Source organism: Hylaeus anthracinus, unplaced genomic scaffold (genome assembly GCF_026225885.1).
Source record: "Hylaeus anthracinus isolate JK02 unplaced genomic scaffold, UHH_iyHylAnth1.0_haploid 5, whole genome shotgun sequence".
Lineage (NCBI taxonomy): Eukaryota > Metazoa > Arthropoda > Insecta > Hymenoptera > Colletidae > Hylaeus > Hylaeus anthracinus.
In genome coordinates this window covers 7,286,777-7,307,724 of record NW_026535322.1, presented here as the reverse complement: position 1 = coordinate 7,307,724, position 20,948 = coordinate 7,286,777, and the positions used below count along the sequence as shown (strand labels likewise).

The 20,948-nt window shown below is 42.5% G+C and overlaps 1 protein-coding gene and 1 long non-coding RNA gene across 3 annotated transcripts in view; one reads left to right on the top strand and one right to left on the bottom strand.

Moving 5' to 3' along the window:
- LOC128895684 (collagen alpha-2(IV) chain-like) overlaps positions 1-20,948 on the bottom strand; it is a 61,525-nt gene that overhangs the window by 4,436 nt on the left and 36,141 nt on the right. For both annotated transcript variants that reach the window (XM_054158484.1, XM_054158485.1), the window contains exons 3-22: positions 15,721-15,765; positions 14,697-14,918; positions 13,218-13,280; positions 10,569-10,808; positions 9,917-10,078; positions 9,251-9,377; positions 8,706-8,855; positions 8,452-8,628; positions 7,503-7,667; positions 6,461-6,810; positions 5,429-5,678; positions 4,619-4,812; positions 3,585-3,791; positions 3,089-3,194; positions 2,036-2,580; positions 1,690-1,888; positions 1,147-1,346; positions 934-1,033; positions 675-860; positions 284-576 (exon numbers count right to left, since the gene is read on the bottom strand). In XM_054158484.1, coding sequence (XP_054014459.1) covers positions 284-576; positions 675-860; positions 934-1,033; positions 1,147-1,346; positions 1,690-1,888; positions 2,036-2,580; positions 3,089-3,194; positions 3,585-3,791; positions 4,619-4,812; positions 5,429-5,678; positions 6,461-6,810; positions 7,503-7,667; positions 8,452-8,628; positions 8,706-8,855; positions 9,251-9,377; positions 9,917-10,078; positions 10,569-10,808; positions 13,218-13,280; positions 14,697-14,918; positions 15,721-15,765 — 3,981 coding nt within the window. The remainder of the gene's footprint in view (positions 1-283; positions 577-674; positions 861-933; positions 1,034-1,146; positions 1,347-1,689; positions 1,889-2,035; positions 2,581-3,088; positions 3,195-3,584; positions 3,792-4,618; positions 4,813-5,428; positions 5,679-6,460; positions 6,811-7,502; positions 7,668-8,451; positions 8,629-8,705; positions 8,856-9,250; positions 9,378-9,916; positions 10,079-10,568; positions 10,809-13,217; positions 13,281-14,696; positions 14,919-15,720; positions 15,766-20,948) is intronic.
- LOC128895713 (uncharacterized) lies at positions 18,097-20,696 on the top strand. The gene is made up of 3 exons (XR_008461846.1): positions 18,097-18,227; positions 19,586-19,751; positions 20,080-20,696. It is a non-coding gene; the product is annotated as an uncharacterized LOC128895713 (long non-coding RNA).

Here is a 20,948-nt window from a genome sequence, read left to right as displayed (position 1 = left end):
CAAGGGTGCCCCTGCCCGTTGGCAACCGCTGTTACGAACTGACATGGGCAGGTTGCAGTGAGTTAGGCGCAGGGGTACGGCAGGTTGCATTACAGTTGGAAAAATAAATTACAATTTCAAGGTTTATATTACAATGTATGCAACCCGTCGGTCAGCTTCACTGACAGTCGGGAACCAACGCTACTAATCCTTGATAATCCGTGGACGTGTAAATAACCACGAAACGATCTATTTGTCGAAAGATAAAATCAAATGAATGGAACGAATGATCGAAACGACTAACCTGTGGACCTGGAGGTCCTGGCAATCCTGGTGGACCAGGCTCACCGTCATCGCCGATTTCTCCCTTCGGCCCCGGCAGTCCCGGGAATCCAGGAAGTCCTGAATCCCCTCTTTCGCCCTTACGTCCTGATCTGCCATGCAATCCATGCAATCCTCGATCTCCTTGCTGTCCTCTTATACTGATTCCGGGTACTCCTTGGTCTCCTTGTAAACCCTTCGGTCCAGGTGGTCCAGGTAGACTCGACAATCCTCTCATTCCTGGTGCTCCAGGCATTCCGGCGAAGCCTTTCGGACCTGGATGGGAGGATGCATAAATGTTGATAACAAAAAAATGCGATTGACTTTCCTGAAGTACTTCATTTTACTTTAAACATATTCGAGAGACTATCGACCTTCATCTCCAGGGAGACCTTTGGGTCCACGGAAACTGAGACCAACGTCTCCTTGAATTCCTTTGGGACCATCGAATCCATATGCTCCGGGGGCGCCCTTCTGTCCAGGAATTCCTGGAGTACCAGGCAGCCCATCCAATCCGTCTCGCCCTGGCTCACCCCTTTCGGCGAATTTCCCAGGCAATCCTACGGCATCGTATTCGCACTTAATAGCGAATATTCGCTCTCATTAAGACAAATGATTACGTTTCGTTGTTACCTGGAAAACCGCGAGGTCCTTGATCGCCGGGAAGTCCTGGAAATCCTGGCATCCCTTGGAATCCATCGGATCCGGGGAACCCTTCGTCACCTGTGGCCCCCTAAAATTATTTTTCTTTATTAAAAATATTTATATCCCAATCAAGTGGATCAGGATTTATTATGCAACGATCTATATTAGACCGAGCGATTACAAGACGAGTCGTTCGCGTACCTTGCGGCCAGCCAATCCACTGAATCCTCGTTCGCCCTGTTCTCCTTTCTCACCTGGCTGTCCATCGCGGCCGGGATCACCAAATTCACCCCTTTCCGCCACGGCGTACAGCGCAATACCTGGCTCACCTACGATACCTTTTGGTCCTGGCGCTCCCATTAAGCCAGGAAGTCCTGGAGACCCGACATCGCCAGGCATTCCTAAACAAAGTTTTCACCCAAGTCGGTACGAGGTTGATCGAATGTCGAGCTTCGAAGCTTCGTGCACAGGTGGTGCGATGGTTAGTCAAACCCGTCGATACTCGAATAATTAACTTGAGATGCTTTTTTAATATTCTATTGCCACGAATGCTAAGATTATATTGACTTCTCGAATGAGATCTCTAATTTGAGATTTGAGAATCAGGTCACCTTTGCCTCAACGATTTTATTTGCCTCAATCATTTTATTGTGCACTTCGAATTCCAAAGAAATTAAACCTAAAGAAGATCTAGTGGTGACAGAGAGTCACCTCTCGAGCGCAAGTTACGTTCGAGAAACCTACCTGGGAATCCCATTTGGCCAGGATCGCCATCCATTCCTCGGTTACCTTTGGTACCGTCGGGACCAGCCGGTCCCATTGGGCCACGTTCACCTTTAGCACCGTATGCACCAGGATAACCAGGCAATCCTGGTCTTCCCTGGAAGCCCCAATCTCCCCTTTCTCCTTTCAGTCCATCGAGTCCCATGTCACCGATCTCTCCCTGTTGGAAACACAATTATCACCATTTCTACAGTCAACATTTTATTCCTCGCCAACTCCTAGGCTTCCTGTCAGCCTATATCGACATAACCAGAAACAAATGATTTCTAAGCAAATCATTGACTAAGGTGTCGACATGTTCCCATACCTTTGGCCCAGGCATTCCATGGGTTCCGTTGTAACCAGGTTCGCCTCTCAGCCCTGGCATACCATCGAATCCATCGGTAGCTAAACCGGGTTCACCAGGTAAACCAGGTCGTCCGTCGATACCGGGGAATCCTGGTGCACCGATTTCTCCCACGTAGCCGGGTTCGCCGATGTCGCCTTGGGGTCCACTGAAGGCGTTATCACCCGGAAGTCCGGCGAGACCGTCGGGGCCAGGATCGCCAGGGACACCTTTGTAACCAGGCACGCCCATCATGCCCGAAGCGCCGAACGGTCCATGGTTTCCTCGTTCCCCTTTAGCTCCGAGGAGACCAGGAACTCCTTCGGGACCAGGCCAGCCAGGTAAACCGGGATCGCCGAGGTCACCGACGTCACCGTCTTCACCTGGAGCACCTGATCTACCTGGCATCCCGTCTCTGCCCACGTAACCCATCGGACCACTGTCACCGTCGTTTCCTCGACGGCCCACAAGGCCGATCTCTCCCTTCAAGCCTTTCATTCCGTCGAATCCGGGTGGTCCATCATGGCCTGAACGAGAGTTTATCATTTAAACCAAGATCTTTTTATAGCTTCTCGAAGCTTTCTCGTTTCTTGCTTGTTTGTTGCAAAATAATACGTTTGTATTCGAGAGATTTTACAGGTAACCCTTTATAGGGCAGAACTCCTTGGGTCATTTTTTCTCTCGATTCGTTTGTAAAAAGAAAGGTACGAGCGTAGAAATTTAAAAATAGAAAATTCCTTCTATGGTAAAAATGTCTGGATACTTTATGCTTCGAATTATTAACAAACTTTCAATGTTTAAGATACGAGTAACGATATCTGGCAAATGCGCTAGTTGATATTAGTTCTGTTCGTGCTTTAAATATCCTCGTCTATTAATAAACTTTCTACATTTAAGATAGAAGTAGTTGACCATATACCAGTTGATATCAGCTTTATTTAACGCTTCGAACTTCCTGATCTATTAATAAACGTTTAAGATAATGGCGCCGATAGTTGACCCACTGGTAATATTCAATTCAACGAGTAGTCGTACCTTTAACGCCAACATCTCCAACCATTCCAGGCATTCCAGGTAGTCCAGGCGTTCCAGGGAATCCTCTGGGACCTTGAAGGCTGTCGCCATGCACGCCTTTGGCTCCCTGTTTCACAAATTCGATACGATAAGTTCCACAATGAAATCCATTACGAATTCTTGGACTTTCAAAAACATACAGGCAGTGTAAGAAGCATTCGTACAGCAACCAATTTAACACGTTGACTGCCAGACAAGTATTCATGAAACTTTCTGCTAAGATTAAATATTATTCAAACTATTGGAAGCTACATAATAACTACATGATAACTTTAGTAAAATTTATAAATTTCATTTAAATTCATTTCCTACGATACTCGACTTTCAGGATGAATTTTTTTAGCTGTTCAGTGAAGAGCACCGTGGGTGACATGGCGGACAACGTGTTGAAATAAATGGATCCTGTATGAATACTTATTACAGTTACTGTATGTATCGTAAGATCGTGTAATTTTACCTGAAGGCCAGGTAGACCTTCTATACCAGGAGCTCCTTTGCCACCTTTGCTGCCCTTCGCCCCGTCTACTCCAGGTCTACCTCGCAATCCCGCAGGACCAGCGTCACCGATCTCTCCCTTTTCACCCGTGTAACCTCGGTCGCCGTAATCGCCGTATGTCTGGTTCGTACCTGGGTCACCTCGGTCACCTTTGTTGCCAAAACGTCCCTGCAAACAGAGAGCGATTCCATAACACGGTCGGGGCTTTTCAATCGATACACCGAAAAATGACCGCCAGTATACCTGCTGGTAGGGATCTCGCGAGGTCGCAAAATCGATCGGATAATCGATCTTTACAACTTAAACTGACCGTAATTAGTAATCCGACACCTTCTTAGACAGGGATAGAGCTATTAGACTTTTCGTTCAGGACCGTACGATATCGAAATTAGGAGGCTCGTACTTCGATAACTTTAGTCTTTTTATGTATGTTCACGCATAATTCTGTGATGGATAAATCAATTACCATAGAACTATTTCGTTTTGTAAAGTACATTCTGCGGAGGATGGAAGTTGCTGTTTTATCAAACTGACTCAAATATTTATGTTTTAAACTAATAAAACGACGTACAATATCACTTTTTTACTTTCTAATACTTTTCTCTTAAGGAGATTCAATTTTTCTACTTTCTTTAATCTTCTCATTTCAGAAGTTTCCTCTTCCTTGAACGGTACGTGTTTAATGTTAAGTTTAGGGGAGTATCTTTTAACAAATTGCAGCATGATTGGATCAGCAATTTGTGAAAGGACTTTACTTATTGAAAATACCGCGGTAGGTAGGAACTGAATTAACCAATTGTCGTCAAAAGTTTTTGGTTTTTCCAGTTTGGAAAAATCCGAGATAACGTGGACATGTATACCTTGGATCCGCGACATCTCTGTCGTCCTAGGGATCATTAACTGCTGTTTCGGTTTACGACCTCACAAGATCCCTACCAGCGACTGTACACGATACGTTTTCCGAATTATTCGTTTTCCAATCCTTGTATGCTTACTGGAAAACCAACAGGTCCCCGGTTTCCTGGAGTACCCGCTGTCCCTCGAAAACCTTGATCTCCCGGCATTCCTGGATAGCCCTTGAGTCCCACGGGACCCTGAGGCGATATACCGGGGGATCCAGGAAGTCCTGGTGCTCCGGGGTATCCCTCGTCACCTGGTCGTCCTACTTCACCTGGGAATCCATCGTCCCCTGCAAGGAATCAAGGTCCAAGTTCGCTGTTACCGACAACTATAATACATATAATTGCTTCGAGTGTTTGTATATATTTCTGTGTAGTTACGGTTAGAGACTCGTGTTTCAAAAGAAATATTGTAAATAACAATTAGAAATTCTTCTCGATACAATTCATCTTTATCCTTATCGAAGAATATCGAAGAATCTGTATAGGTTTAATGTTTCCAAATAAATGCTTCACTACGCATACGTACGTAAACAGACTTTGCGCGTTTATACGCTTACAATAAAAGATTTATTCGGAAGCGTTACAGCTATCATTTAATTTAGAAAAGTTTCGTTAATGACCTAGATGGGGTACGAATATTTATTACGATTAGACTGCGGATCTTTATGCAAAATAAAATCTTCGTGAACAAAAATTGAACCTAAATAAATATCTGAATACCTACATACCTAAATACGAATTTATTTTATTCTGCAAATATTATAACATGAACTTTACTTTCAATCTTGTTTATATTCTTGGATATTGTTTGCGTTTTGTAGTCTCTTGCATATTCAAGTTTCCTATAAATGCATCAAGATCCGCAGTGTAATTATGATATTATGTGGTCGTTGAACTTCTCACCTGGAAAACCTCTTTCTCCCTTGAATCCTTTGTCTCCCTTCAGATTTATATTGTATCCAGACGCCTCCCCGGTGTCTCCTTTCCGCCCATGGTCGCCCTGGAAACCCTTCAACCCAGGGTTACCCCAGTAACCTGGTTCACCTCGCAGGAACTCGATTGGTATCGTCGCGTCGTCGCCTTTCTCGCCAGGGAAGCCATCGTCACCTGGCGAACCGTCTCGTCCCGGAACTCCTGGCAGCCCGTGATCACCCTGGGAACAAAACAGTATCCACGATCGTTAGACATGGCCTGCGAAAAGTATGTAGCTGCAATGTCACGACTACTTAGAATTAGAAAGTAATTATTTAAGTAATTCTCGATTACTTTGTTTTTTGTAATTACGCAATGCCTTGTACTTAATTACTGAGTAATTCAATTACTTTTTAATAATTACTTATAATTACCCAGACAGTAAGAGAAAAAGTAATTTCAATTATTTTTTTAATAATTACATTCATGTAATTAAAAAAAGTCGTTATAATTACCTTCTTATTACTATTAGGTATTTTGAACTACTGTAGATTCGAGGCGCCTTTCAATTACTTTCTGGACAGTTCTGAGTAATTATTAAAAGGTAATCGAATTACTGGTAGTAGTTAAGTAATTTCAAATACAATTACATGCGACACAGTAACCGTAATGGCAATTCCTTTCTGGGCAGTTATAAGTAATTGCAAATACAATTACATGCGACATACCATTACATTACATGCAATTGTAACGGCAATTATACAATTACTTGATCAAAGTAATCAGTCTTACTCCAGACCCGGGGTATAACTACGATAACTTCGAAACGAATCGAGCAGGACAGTTGCAAATTTACTCAAACATACATTGTACATACGCGTATAAATAAACATAGCAAATTTCGAAAGTTCACGTCTATTACTTTGCCCTAAAACAAAAAAAAGATCGCGAAAAGTGCCTCGATGGTGGTATAGATAAAGAATTCTTTCTTAACAGGTCCAGCGGGTGATAAGAGGTACTGACCTTCTCCCCTTTGGGCCCGTCAAATCCCACGTCACCGTACGGTCCGATTTCACCTTTGGGCCCTCTTAGCCCTTCCAGTCCAGGGAACCCTTTGTCGCCAATGTCGCCAGGCTCTCCGATTGTTTTGTTGCGCGGAGGCAATACCAATCTCCCTCTCTCTCCCTTCGGTCCCTGGACACCGGCGATTCCTGGACGTCCGCTGTCGCCTTCCAAGCCCATCGGTCCAGGAATACCAGCTTTTCCGTGGGCACCCTTGAAGCCACGCGGTCCAGGCAAACCAGGGTATCCTGGCTGGCCAGGATATCCGGCCAGTCCGCTGTCGCCGGTTTCACCTTTCTCGCCAGGCAGTCCTACGGAACGAACACGTCGTTACTTTACGGTTGGAATATCCTTCAATTGGAAATCGGAGGAAATTGGAAATTGGAGTGGCGGCGAAGGACAGTCGAGTTGTCTAGGTACTAAAGGTCGATTCGGACTATACGACACGGATCGGCACCGACACGACAAAACATTAAAACACGCGTTTTAATGGAACTATTCACGCTATTCCCATTGGCGGAAGGTTCAGGTCGGTGTCTGTTAAGTGTAACACGCGTGTTTGAATGTTTTGTCGTGTCGGTGTCGGTACGTGTCGTTGCCGGAACGTGACGGTCCGTGTCGTATAGTCTGAATCGACCTTAATTCGTTAGTTAGCTAACTCGTTTCTGGGATTTGGTCATCTTCGTTACTTCCGCTGTAGGATACTGTCTCTCCAGACGGTCTCCACTGACAAACAGAGCGAAACCATTGAGAAATGAAACGCGTAAAGGTCTATTTACACGTATCCGTAACGTGTCAGTTCCGTATCCGTTCAGTTCCGTAATGTTCCATCAGTGTCAGTGATTTTGAATATACTTCTGTTGTTTTTTTGAATGGGCATGTTCGCAGACGTCCGACACCGCTCCGTGACGTTAAACTGGTACGATATGGAAACGGAACTGACACGTTACGGATATGAGTAAATAGACCTTTAGGGGCTTATAGATTGTTCGATTCGACTTGCCTGGTGCGCAAACGCCGCAGTCGTCGCCCTTCGGACCTATCGCTCCCTTCCAGCCTGGACGACCGGGCCATCCGTCGGGTCCGGGAATTCCAGGTGGTCCTGGCAATCCTCGTTCGCCGGGAGGACCGCGGATTCTGATACCTTTCCCAGGGAAACCTTTCGGACCTGTTCGAACGAAAGAAATTGGCATTATTGGCTGCGACAGGCATCGAGTCGTGGTTTATATTAGGTTGTCTCGAAAGTTTCTTTCGCGAGTTGCACTCAATTATTTTATATGGTCGTGTTTATATAAATAGACAATCTAATTTCATAGGTAATGGAGCAAAATGAATCGTGCACAATTCAGTAATGTAACATAAAACATAAAATATTGTGCATGTATTACTTATTAATAAAGCGAAAGAAACTTTTGGGGACAATCTAATATTACAATCGTGACACAGTGTACAAGCACACGTATGAGGTAAAAATATGAACAAGAATTATGCCGTCATGCCATTGCTACTTGGAGCGAAAGATTTAGAAAGCGCTATTTCAGGATAATAACTGTTTGTATTAAAAAACGCTATTATTAATTCATTATTCTCGAAAATAAAGTTGCGACTCGTCTATAATTTTTCACGATAAATAATCGATTAGTAGAATACGGATCTTTATGCGAAATAAAATCTTCGTGAACAAGAATTGAACCTAAATAGGAATTTATTTTATTATAATATGAATGTTACTTTCGATATTTTTAAATATTATTGCACACCCTGTGCATTTTCTAGTCCTTTGAAACATTCAAATTTTCTACGAATGCATAAAAATCCGCTACCGACGCGTATTTTACTATTTTATACATTTTTCCATTTATGCCGATCCTCATTTTCCATATTCTCATTTGGCATAATTCTCATTTTCCATCATTCTCATTTGGTATTAATTGTAACGAGAATGTTCTCACCAGGAAGACCGTGTTCACCGCGATCGCCGGGTGGACCGGAGTATCCAGGTATTCCAGGCTTTCCGTCGATGCCTGGGGGCCCGATGATCGTTATGCCGGGGAATCCTTTTGGTCCAACGACTCCAGGTAGACCAGGTAAGCCGGACACACCCTGGGAGCCCATCTGGCCGGGAAAACCTGCGACAGTTCGAATGACACATTTTTTAGTAAGACGCTTTGTCGGCGGTTTGTATGGGACATTGTCGAGGACGCACCGTCCGATCCTGGCTCGCCTTTGACGGAAGATCCTTTCGGCCCTGGCAGGCCCGAGGCACCGGCAGGTCCTGGAGGACCAGGTGGACCGATGTAGCCTACGTTGCCTGGCGTACCTGGCGTTCCTGACTCCCCCATCGGACCGGGTGGACCTGATACAAAAAGTATCGTTAGAGCAAGTTTATTCAAAGTCGCGGCGTAGTCCTTGCGAACACCAGAGATGTAATATTATTTTTGTAATATTTTTCAAAGAATTTGTTACAGCTCATGAGTGTCCACAGAGGTTATACAGTGTTATATTCACAGTATTTTTATAATCTATGTAAAGTGTACTAAATACAGTGCATAAATAAATATGTAAAATATAATACTGTATAACCTCTGTGTATTATATGTATTATAATATAGATATAATATTATATTATATAGTATCATATACTCTTATTGTATACAATGAATTACTGAACCTACTTATTTAAGTATTTTAACTTCCTATATACATAAAGTTCTCGCATTTGTTACGTTCTAAAAAGTATCTGGAACGAACCTACGTCTCCCTGAATTCCAATGTTCCCTTGAATTATTTCGTCGAGTTCCGGTATATATTTTCCAGGTTCTCCAGCAGCCCCTTGTTTGCCAGGCGCTCCTTGATTCCCTGGTTCTCCCGGCTCCCCCTGAATTTAAAATCCGAGTCTTACATTCGCGGCGACGCATTTCGAAACGAAGCGAAACTTCGTTTCGATGTAACGGGCATTTCGCATGACAATACCGGTTAAATATTTTGTTCATAAAAAAAAAAAAACATCGATGAGAAAAGCGACGCTTGACATATTTCCCTCCAATGTTTCGAAATCGCCTTCATTAATATACGATTGAAATCGTGAATGGTTTTTCAAAGCAAATGGAACGCGAGTCGTTTAGCGAGTTTTCGCGACGCGCGTGTAAAATTGAAAAAAAAAAAAATAGCGTATTCAATATGCGTACGGTTTACCGTAACGGGACTGTAATTTGAGGTAAATATTACGCGCGCAATCGGAGTATGAAATATTCGTGCAAACGTACGTCGCATTCAGCGTAGAGATTACGTTAATTAAAATCGATCGCGCAGTAATTTCGATTTCGTTCGATTACACCTGCGAATCGAATCGAAATCGTCGCAAATTAGCCGCGCTTGTATTTGCCAGTTTTCTGACAATAGAAACGCGACACTTACGCCAATTCCGGTCGATCCTGGATTTCCTTCGTAGCCGGGGGCACCTTTGTCCCCCTTTGGTCCAGCAGGTCCTGCCGGGCCCTCTACGCCCTGCTTACCCCTCGGCCCGTCGCTACCCTGCTCTCCTTTTCCACCTTTGATTCCCAGAAATCCTGGCCGACCCTGCGAAATATTCGCGCGCATACTTGAATATCCGATTATACGGCCAGATTATCTTTTAATTTCCAAATTTCCCGAACGCTTCGGGTCGCGTAATTACGTTACGAATTTTCCAGAAAATTTCTCTCCGACAAAATAAATTGGCGAACGTTGGTATTTATATTATATCGTTACGTAGTTATCTCCTATTATGTTTACGCTATGTAAAAATACAGAAGAAAGTGTATGAAACAGAAACGCAACGTTAAGAGTATAGCGAGCGATTGAAATAATAATCTTCTGATAAATATAGAATGTTAAAGAAACGTGGATATAATATCACAAAAAAAAAAGAGAAAAAATATACGTGTCGAATCGAGTAATCTCTTCCTTTTCGAAGTCGGTTAAAAATGAAGAAGCAATTTATAAGTAAAGAACATATTACAACGAGAATTTGTACAAATATTCGAGACTACAAGTGGACAAGTGATATCATTTTAAATAAAATACTCACGCGAGGCCCTTTGGTGCCCATCTCTCCCTTATAGCCGTAGTTTCCAACGTCTCCCTTCATACCCTTGTAGCCCTTAACTCCCTTCACGGTCGTGGTGCCCTTTTTCGTCTTGTATTCGCCGCTGCTCGGGGGCCCAGGATCACCTCTGTCCCCTTGTTCGCCCATGGCACCTTTCACGCCGTACACCGTCTCGCCAGGTTCACCTCGCATACCTGGCAGACCGGGGGCGCCAACGTAACCCTAAGAAATTACTTTAGTTGACACTTTGGTCCACCTCCTCTGTCGCGGATCTTCCGACACGTTGTTATCGCAGCATCGATGAAAGATTTGTCAGTAACGTTACATGTGATCTCATAAATATTACCCTCTGCGTCTATCGATGATGTTCGACTAAATTAAATAATAGTTTCGATATTACTAAGTGAATTCTTCCTTATAAATATGAATATTAATAAGCTTGTACATCTGTAAATATTTATACATACGTCAAGATATTTATCGAACATGCACTCGGGAACAACACATCTTCCATTTAATTCAAACAAATTTCTTTGATAGAAATAGAGGGTACGAATATTTATTTGACTGACTGTATATGTAGGAGCATTTCTTTTTTAATAAAGAAGTCGAATGGACCATGAACAGTCTCGATTATTTAATCGCGCATTTGTTTCTTTGTTGTGATTCTGAATTTGTTTAGGGAAGGTTCACGCACCTGCATTTTTTTTTTTTTTTGTATAACGAGTGCAAATACTAAAAAATCTCGTTTCTTCGTTACACGGTAACGATAATTCACGATAAAGAGATCTCTCGTACACGTACACGACGTAGGGAACGCAGGTTTCGCGTTTCCTGGAAGTCGCCGATCACTCGTCGGAATCTTCTCCCGGAGGGAAGACGGCACCTCGCGTTATCAGCGAGAATGGCGTCAGCGGATATCAGTCCGAGGTGCCGCGACGCGTCAGGTTTCGGTGGATGCTGCTGCCGCGTTTCGTATTCAGCGATTAACACGTGGCACCTTTGCTTCATCGTCTCTCATCCGGACTCGGTATCCGTGACTTTCGTGAATTCCTTCGCGGAATATTCTCCGGGGGAATTCACGGAATTCTCTCTCTTCCGCGACGGTGGCCTTCGAGGAGAACTCTCGGTGTGTCTCTCGTAAGAGATCGGAGCCTCTGTCGATCTAAAGCTACGATTCATCGATTTCATCCCTTGTATATTATGGCAGGAGAGATTAAAGCTCCGAGGCGACCGTTTAGGTTCTCGATTTAATTCGTTGAATTCGAGACTTTGTATCGTGAGATTTACTTTGTAATCTTTCGATGTAATCTTCCTCTGTGTCTGTAGGGAGTTTTGACGAGATGTTTACAGTATTTGGGAGGTATATACAATCAGTCTGATAAGCATACGGTTTATATTTATTAACTCTTTGCACTCGAGATCTTCTTTTTTGGTATCTACCAGCAACTCGAGATGCTTTCTTGGCATTCTACATTCTACATTCTGTATTGCCTTGAACGCTAAGCTTCGATTGACTTCGAACATGTCATTCTATTGACACCTCTAGTACCAAAGAAATGAAATCTAAAGGAACATTATTGCTGGTAGATTTGTTACGCGAAACCTAGTGGTGACTGAGACTCATCTCTCGAGTGCAAAGGGCTAACTAGTCAGCTGCGTTTGACGAGTCCCTCGATAAAATTGAGAGATATAAGGTTCGCTTTTCGCGACAATTAAGAAACGGGAAAATCATGGTCCGATCGAACCAACGAGTTTGCGGGATCCGCTTTCGATCCGGGGCCCTAGGCAGACATCTTTGTTTACCCGCGGTATAACGCGCCACTGTCGCTGGTTATCTCTCTTCGGGTACCGTAACGACCGATCGGGCCAACCTGGTGGGTTCGTGAACCTCTTACGAGAGTTTAGGTCGTGCCGTTCATTCGCGGATGCCACGGGAACGAGATAAGAGAGAAGGCGGAAAGGAACGAAAGCGTCGAAGGGAGACGATGAGCCTCGGTCCCTCCGAACCGCCGTCTTCTTCTTTTTCGCGAAACGCCACCTGCTCCCATGAAATATCGCCCTCCTCGCAAAGTATTCCCCGGCGATATTTAACGGTCATACCGAGGACGAAGGAAAGAGGAAGTCCAAGGAAAGAGGAGGGAAGATGTGCTGGCATTCGCTACAAAATTCGCCAAAGGAGAAATTGAGATTAAATAAAATTGACAGTTCATAATTATAGCGAAATATAATTTCATCGAGATTCATCGAACCTTCGTGACTATGTACGCGAATTTCCATCAACGGTTATTGTATATATAGCCGTTTCTTTTCTCGTATGGAAATTATTTGTATCTCTCTTCCCTTCTTATAGAATTCCTTTCTGATATAAAAATTTGTCCTTTCCTTTAGAACAAGGCCCCCTCGAATTTAATTTTTCCGTAATCGTACCGCAGTTTCCTTACAAAATTCCCTTCTGATATAACAACCATGTCGTACCTCTGTCTCTTTATAAAATTCCCTTCCGATATAACAAACCGTTTTATTTGTCCATTTTTTTAAAAACACCCTCTCCTTTCACGAAGATATAACAGTAACCAAGTTGCGAACAAATAGCGTATCAGTATGATTAAATAGCGTTTCTGAACTCACCATGTCGCCCGTTTCTCCAGGGTAGCCCATTTCGCCTGGAATCCCGTACGGACCCTCGTGGCCCTGAGGAGAAAATTCAAGCGATTTAGCATCGAACAGGTCCGATCGATCCGGAACAATCGAGGGAAATTCATTTCGCGAGTTGATCGTTCGGGAGTGATTGTTTCGTGGCACTGGTTGTCGCCGTAAGCAAACTAGAACTGCGAGGATTGAGTTAATTATCGACAGGAGTATTAATCGGTCCCCGGAGGAACTGTGGCTTGCTATTATTTCGAAAAGGGTCGGGTAATCATTTAGTCGATCAGTTGGGTGGGTCATTGGATCATTGTTACGAAATTAGACGACTAGATGTTTTTTTTTAAATTTTCACTCCACGAAAGTAATTATTTTTTAGATATAACTGACCTTATTTCGGATGTAAATCAAGCCTGAAATAACCTTCTGAACGAACATCTCTTTATCCAACCATGTCTTTATCCAACTTAGCAATAATTATCCCCACGAAGAAGCAAAGCAAATATACTTTAAGAAACTTCGATCCCAGCCGTTCAATTTAGTAAAATCCTCGAAGTTTCACGTGTTTCAAAAAGTTTGCTTATCCGTCCGCAAGACTCGACCTGGCCCGTTTCAAACTTTCGCGTTGCAAGCGGAAGGTTGCAAGCACAATGATCGACGCAGCGTCAACTCCAACGAAAGATTCCGATTTCCAATTCAAACTGTTGAAAAACTCGCCGCGCGGAGTGGACGGTGAAATTTCGCCGCGGCCACCGCAGGATTCACGGCATTCCCGTCACGTCCCGAAGCTACTACCACTCGCAAAACAGTTTCCATTCGGCTCGTCCTGGCCCGTCGTTCCCAGGAACCGACGCGATTTGTCTGCGGAGCCCGATACCTCAACGAAGGAACAACAATTTTGTACTCGTCCCCCGACAACTTTGTAAAAGCGTTTCCCGAACAGGGATTGTGGGAACCAGGGATTATTTAAATTTCAGATCTAGATAATCGAGAGATGAAAAGCATCAAAAGCACTTGGAAGAAAAGTATCTTAGGATTTTCGGGATTTTCCGCAGATATTTCTTCGATAATACAGGCTTGATGGACGCTCACGCGATGTTGTGTTTTACGATTGTTAACTATCGTTACTTTGATGAAAAATTTGAAACACTAGGTATATTCCGTAACATGCATACTTGATTGAGAGATAGAATCTTGAAGTACCTTTTGGAAGACACTGCGTATACATTAAATTCCATCAAGGTTTAATACTTCAATAACGACGCAAGTTCCAATCTTTGATAATTGGAACTATCGTACTTCTAATTGTATCAGTTATATTGTGCCGTATCGTAACGAAACCACTGAACAGTTGTTTATTTAGGACACGCAACTATATCGACCAATGAATTCTGTCGCATCGACAAAATTTTCAATAAACAAGCCCGGGTACGTTTCGATTTAGTTGACCGTAAATTCAATTACCTCGGGTCCGTCCACGCCTGGAGTTCCGCGGTAACCCTTCACGCCGACGGAGTTGATACCACCGTCGCCAGGTTCGCCAGTGGGACCAGGATCCCCTATCGCACCTGGAGAACCGCGTCTACCGTACTCTCCAGGCATTCCAGGTGATCCAGCACGTCCATCGGTCCCGTTGCATCCGTCCAAACCGTCTGGTCCAGTCACGCCAGGCAGACCAGGGTTGCCCTGCGGCCAGGAATTTAATTATTCCAGTATTTTTTTCAGCCATTATTAAAGGAGCGTCCACATGGCCTCGTCGACGGAGAACGAGACTTGGACTCGCGTTGCTTTTTTGATCTCGAGTAGCAAACGAAATTTGACCAAGTCTGGCGGAGCCTTCGAATTTCTATGTAGCATTCGGGAAGGTTTTACCGCTAATTTCGATTTAAAATTTGAATTTATTTACACATCTTCGCGTGAGTTACTCGATTATAGTTTCGACTATTTATTTATTTCGATTGCATGGAAAATTAATGTCGCGAAACAGTCCGGTACGAAGAAGGCGAAGCGTTTCGAGTGGGAAAATCTGGAGCTCTGTTTAACGAGAATACTTACTGCCTCGATTTAACGAATACAGTTTTCAATCCATCGGCACTCCGGTGATCAAATCCCACTACACATTAACGAAGCGCACTCGACCGAGTTTCGCGATTGCTTATTCGCGGCGACGAAATTTTACGCGTTTTATTTGAAACATTTTACAAAGGTGAGACCTATTCACTTTACGGTGTAACGCTTTGCCAGACGGGTGTAAAGTGAGCCTACGAACGCAGGTTTGTTAAAAATGCGAGTCGATGAATGTCAGTTATCTTTCGAACGGTTCGTAATGATACGAGGGAACTGCGAGTAACAGACCTGAGCAAATTTTGTTTGAAATGGAGACGAGGTGTTATTTGGAAGGTGCTGAGATATACATTTATTTGGAATAACAAGGAATAAGAATAATAATTTCTAAATGAAAATTCGGAATGGGGATATGTGTACAAACCGAAAGTCCGGGAGCTCCTGGGAATCCTTGTATACCTTGATCACCCTGGAAAAGAAAACAGAGATTGAATACTTCAACAATGTTATTGTTTGGAATATATATTTAATTTTCTCTAAAGATGTTATTTAACGTTCAAAAAATATTCTATTGAAATGACTATCAACCGCATACGTTCACATTTGTGTGGTGGAATTAACAAATGGGTGAATGCATTTATAAAGTGCTCCTAAACCAAATTGACCGGGATTCGTGGCATTCACAGAGTTTTGATCCGTTATCTCTACTACAGTGGTAATAACGGAGTGGAAATCATTTTTCGGTTTATCCTTGATATTTCCCGTTCTGCTCGATAAAAAATTATGAAAAAAATCATGGTTGCTTCACCAATTAGTATATACATTCGAGAATTTTTTCAGAATTTTTGGACCTAAATTCGAATCTTAAAAAATTCACAAACATTTTAGTCAAGTGACCACGTGTGTATTTACGTAGTACGAAGCCCTTATTAGAACTAGTGATCTCTAATTTTGTCGGATTTTTCGAAGGGTTGGAACGTAGTAAAAAAAATCAAAGATCGTTAAAATATTGTTCTATTAATCGAGCCATTTCTCATCCAGACAATTCCTACGACGGAATCGTTCATCTATAAAAATAACGACTTCCAGGATTACGCGATCGCTCGCCCACTTGATTTAAATGTGGTTAATCGCGTTGGTTGCGATGCTGATCGACGATTATAACATCGCACCCTCGATTCGCTGGAAGGCCGTCCAATCGGCAGCGACAACCATAAGCATTTCAAATGCTTCCTGATGCGGTGCCCGCGAAAGCCGTCTGTCGAACGCGATTCCGTTGTGCATAAAATAAAGCGCGTCGTTAGCAATTTTCTATTGCACTCAATTGTCTCGTGGTAAAGAGCCGCGATATAATTGCAGAAGCGCGTCATGCTAACAACGCGAATCGTGCCACATTTTTCTACGCTATCGGAGATCGTTCGCGTGACGCGTCGTTAACGAAACGCGTAATTAGAACTTTTCGCTCGACAATGCTTTCTTGACGTGCAGTGGCCCCGAGCTGGGCCATCGATTACGTTCCAATTACTTTCGTAACAATCGTACCGAAATTGTACGATTAACGTGTAATCGTAAATGACGGTTTTTTAATCTGCATTCGCGACTCGGTAATTTGTAACTTTTCAAAGCTAATCGAGCCTTGATTGATTACTCGTTAATCATTGAACACGATTAGAGGCAATTCAACGGGCATTTATCACGATTGTCGATTACTTAGCGAAATTATTGATAGAATCCTTTAGTACGACGGTTTAATCAATCAAAATTAAATACCGAGATTCTAATGGTACACGTTAGTTTGGTCTTTGTATTTTTAAGTACGCTTGGATTGGTTGGTTGCGCGACGTATCGAAGAAGAATTCGAGCATTTTTCTGATTACGGAATTAAGGTCTATTTACACATATCCGTAATGTGTTAGTTCCGTATCCGTTCAGTTCCGTAGTGTTCCATCAGTGTCAGTGATTTTTCACGACATCCCTAGTGTAAATAGACATTTTTAGTCGTCTCGCTGTGTAGTTTTACGCTAGCCAACTACAACAGAACACGCGTAATTCGACAAGCGAAAATCAGGACCCCGATCTGGTTTCTGGATCGAATCGAAGTTTGTGAATGCAAATTGGTTGAGTCCCTTGCCGACGCAGTACCAATCCGGCCTGACACGATTGCACGCCGCGTTCGCATGCATGAGTCGCTTATGCATACCTAATTTACCATTTTATGCGTCAATACGGCTCAAAGGGTCCTTCGTCTCTTTTTCGATCTTCGTCTGGATTCGATCGCTACATCAACGCACCCGAGTTCTGCGCAGTCGTGTACAATCAAAAGTAAAAAAATACCAAAAAATAATACATACAAAATATATCTCGAGTAACTTCTGCCTCGATTCATCGTTCTTCCACTTTCGTGTTCGTTCCGAAGATCGTGTAAACACGCGCGCACCCCCGGCGTGTTCAATTCGAGCTGAAAAATTTCAGTGGAAAGTTCTGAAATTCGCGCGACCCGCGTTCCGTGTTTCTACGATCGCTCGAAATTTTTATTCGTAATGGAAAATTCTCGGTTTCGTCACATCTTTTTCCGTTACGCAGAAACGCACTTATCTTCGCCGCGATTACGCACACGAATCACAGCTTTAAAGTACGCTTAAGAAAAGAGCAGCTTTATCAGTTAACCTGTTGCATAACTTCCAAGAAACGTGCCCGATTGAGAACATTATGCGGCAATATTATTACGAATTGCGCGTTCGTTCGATCGGTATCGAAATCATTCATAAAGCGAAGCTTCGAAAATGCTGCTTTCGTCGTTATTTGGTCGCGTGTATTCCGAGAGCTATGTTAGATTACGAATTAGAGAGATAAATAAAGCGACGCGGCGACCACGAACGTTATATCGAACAAAAACAGACGTGAACTCGGACACGGGAATCGGATCGACAGGTATTCGACCGGACGAATAGGTAAATCGATGCATAGATAGTAGGAGGGGGTGGGCACGGAGCGGTTGAACAATTATTGACCTTAATAAATTCATAGAACCGCAAACCGTTTGTAACTGCACGATATTTCAGCGACCTTTATGAGAGCCGTGCGCGCTTTACTAATTACGGCCAGCAAATGCGTAACGTTGAAATATTAGCGAGCTGGTATTGAGTCGAATACCTTCGTCAGTCGAGCGATTCCGGCTCGTTGCATTTGCCAAATAGTTAATTAACGAAATCGAATGGATTCGTTGACGTGCAAGAACCGAGGCAGATTTAAATTGGATAACATCGTCGCGCTGGAAACAATCGGCAAATCTCAAGCAAATTTCATTCTCATCTCGATTAAAAAATTCGACCTCAATTTTTACCGAGTCCATTCCGACACTTCACCGACCGTTAGCCTATCGATAGGCTTTTTGTTAGGACAACCTTCGTTATTTATTATTGACGTAACATTTAACACTTTCATCGTTATATGAATTATAAAATATGTAAATATTAATCGAGAATATAAAAAAAGTATTACTGAATTCATTCGTGTTATATAAGTTACTGCAATTGTAGCAAATAATTATATTGTACAAATAATAATGTTCGTAGCTGATTTATTCGATAAAACTGAGAATTCTACTTTTATGGGTTAAATAAATAATTCAAGAATTCGATTTGAACATGATACATTGCAATGTTGCATTGCAAATTATACTAGGAATTGAATTTGAAATAAATGGTTCCTGTACGAATACTTATTACACTGACTGTACGTGTCATTTTAAATTTCACAATTCATTATACAAACCATTAAATTGTACTAGATATTCATATTATATATATATTACTATAGAGAAATAGAGATTGTTGTCAAAATAAAAAATATTGAATATAATTATATATCCAACCGCTACCGGTCGGTAAAGTGTTAAATTTCTCATTGAAAATTTAGCCAACACGTCTTGAAAATAAACTAATTTCACGTAATCGTCGATAATCACGTTACTCGCTTTTACAAGTTTTATTAGCGGCGATTTGTTACGATTCCTGCGATAATGGTTTTTGACAGAACCGATCGTACGAACGAATATCTCGCTTGAACTTATTAAACCTGATTAAATCGCGTCGAATAGGCGCGTGCAACGCAACATTTGTCGCGGCTCGTAAAAGTCCAAAACGAGCACGAAATAAGAGGCAGGAAGTCGCGTCGCCTTTGAGAAACGCGAATTTACGAGCAGACCGATAGGCAGAGGCAGGTAGAAGCTACCGATGTCTACCGTGTATGGTCAGACTCGATACAAATTGACACACTTCCTTTTAAAGGACACCACTGATTGGCTGGCTTGGTGTGAACCCGACCAAAGGGCTGAGTCTACGATGAAGAGCGATAAATTGTGCCCCGAAATGGAATGCGCTCGATACAGAGTCCGAAGACACTATGCGCAAGTAGAAAATAGCACAGGATTAATTGCAATTTTCTACCTCGAAGGTAAAACTATGTACAAATTTTTACATACAAATTTTACGTACAAATTTTTGAAAGAAACGTAAAATTTATCGATTTTAAAAGAACAGTGCGAATAAGAATAACTCCCTACTAATATTGAAACGTTCCGGATTTCGCGAATTCAATCGAAGTAATTATAACCGTAAAAATCCAAAATGTCCGTGGAATTTTGTCGTTGAAGTCAATTTCTAGGGAAACCAGATCGTCTTCGTACCAGAATTTAGCTGAAATTCGCGATAATCGACGATATTTTCCCACTTAATAATTCATTCAGTACGAATAATTTATATATATTGTTATTCGCCCACAGATCTCAGAACGTATCGTTGTTATTACGATAAAACACCTAATTTTCGACCAACAGAATTTATCAGCGGCACAATTAATGAATGGAATAAGCGATAGTCGACGAGTGTCGTTGGCACAGCAAATTTCACTTTTTATTTTCGTGTTTCGAGATAAGCAGTTGCAGAAACGCTGTCAGACATTAAGGAAGGAAGACAGGCAGGGAATATCTGAATATGAGATCACTCGACATCCGGTTCCACGTTGCTGGGTGTACAGAATGATCTGTCAATGGGAAGTGCGTTATCGCAATGCGCGTGGTGTACGCCATCCTTTATTTTTCATTAGTATCCCTCTTTCAGCTTGGTCCGCGCGTGCTTTTAATGGAACCGACCTAATTTAGCGAAAACGCAATCTTACTTCGGGAACGATAAGCCGGGGAATCCGATCGAGTCGGAGGAACGAGTGCGAACGCGGACAAAAGTAGCAAATTTTGACAAACCGAAAGGAAATTTGAACAAGTAAACGCTGCTTTTCGATCAAATTTAATCTGAATTTTTCATTCGATCGAGAACAGCATTCATCAATTTTAAAAGTAACGACGGATTTTACTATTACGTTCTTCGCGAATTATTAAAAGTAGACGAATGTAGCAAATTTTGACAAACCGAAAGGAAGTTGGACAAGCAAACGCTGCTTTTCGATCCAATTTAATCTGAATTTTTCATTTGATCGAGTACAGCATCCGTCAATTTTAACAGTAACGACGGATTTTACTATTACGTTCTTCGGGAACGATTAAAAATTCGGGATTAACGAGAGGAGATATCGAAATAGAAGAGTTAGGTAACGAAAATAAAAGGAGCGGAGAGGATACCATTCGTCAGCGAACGA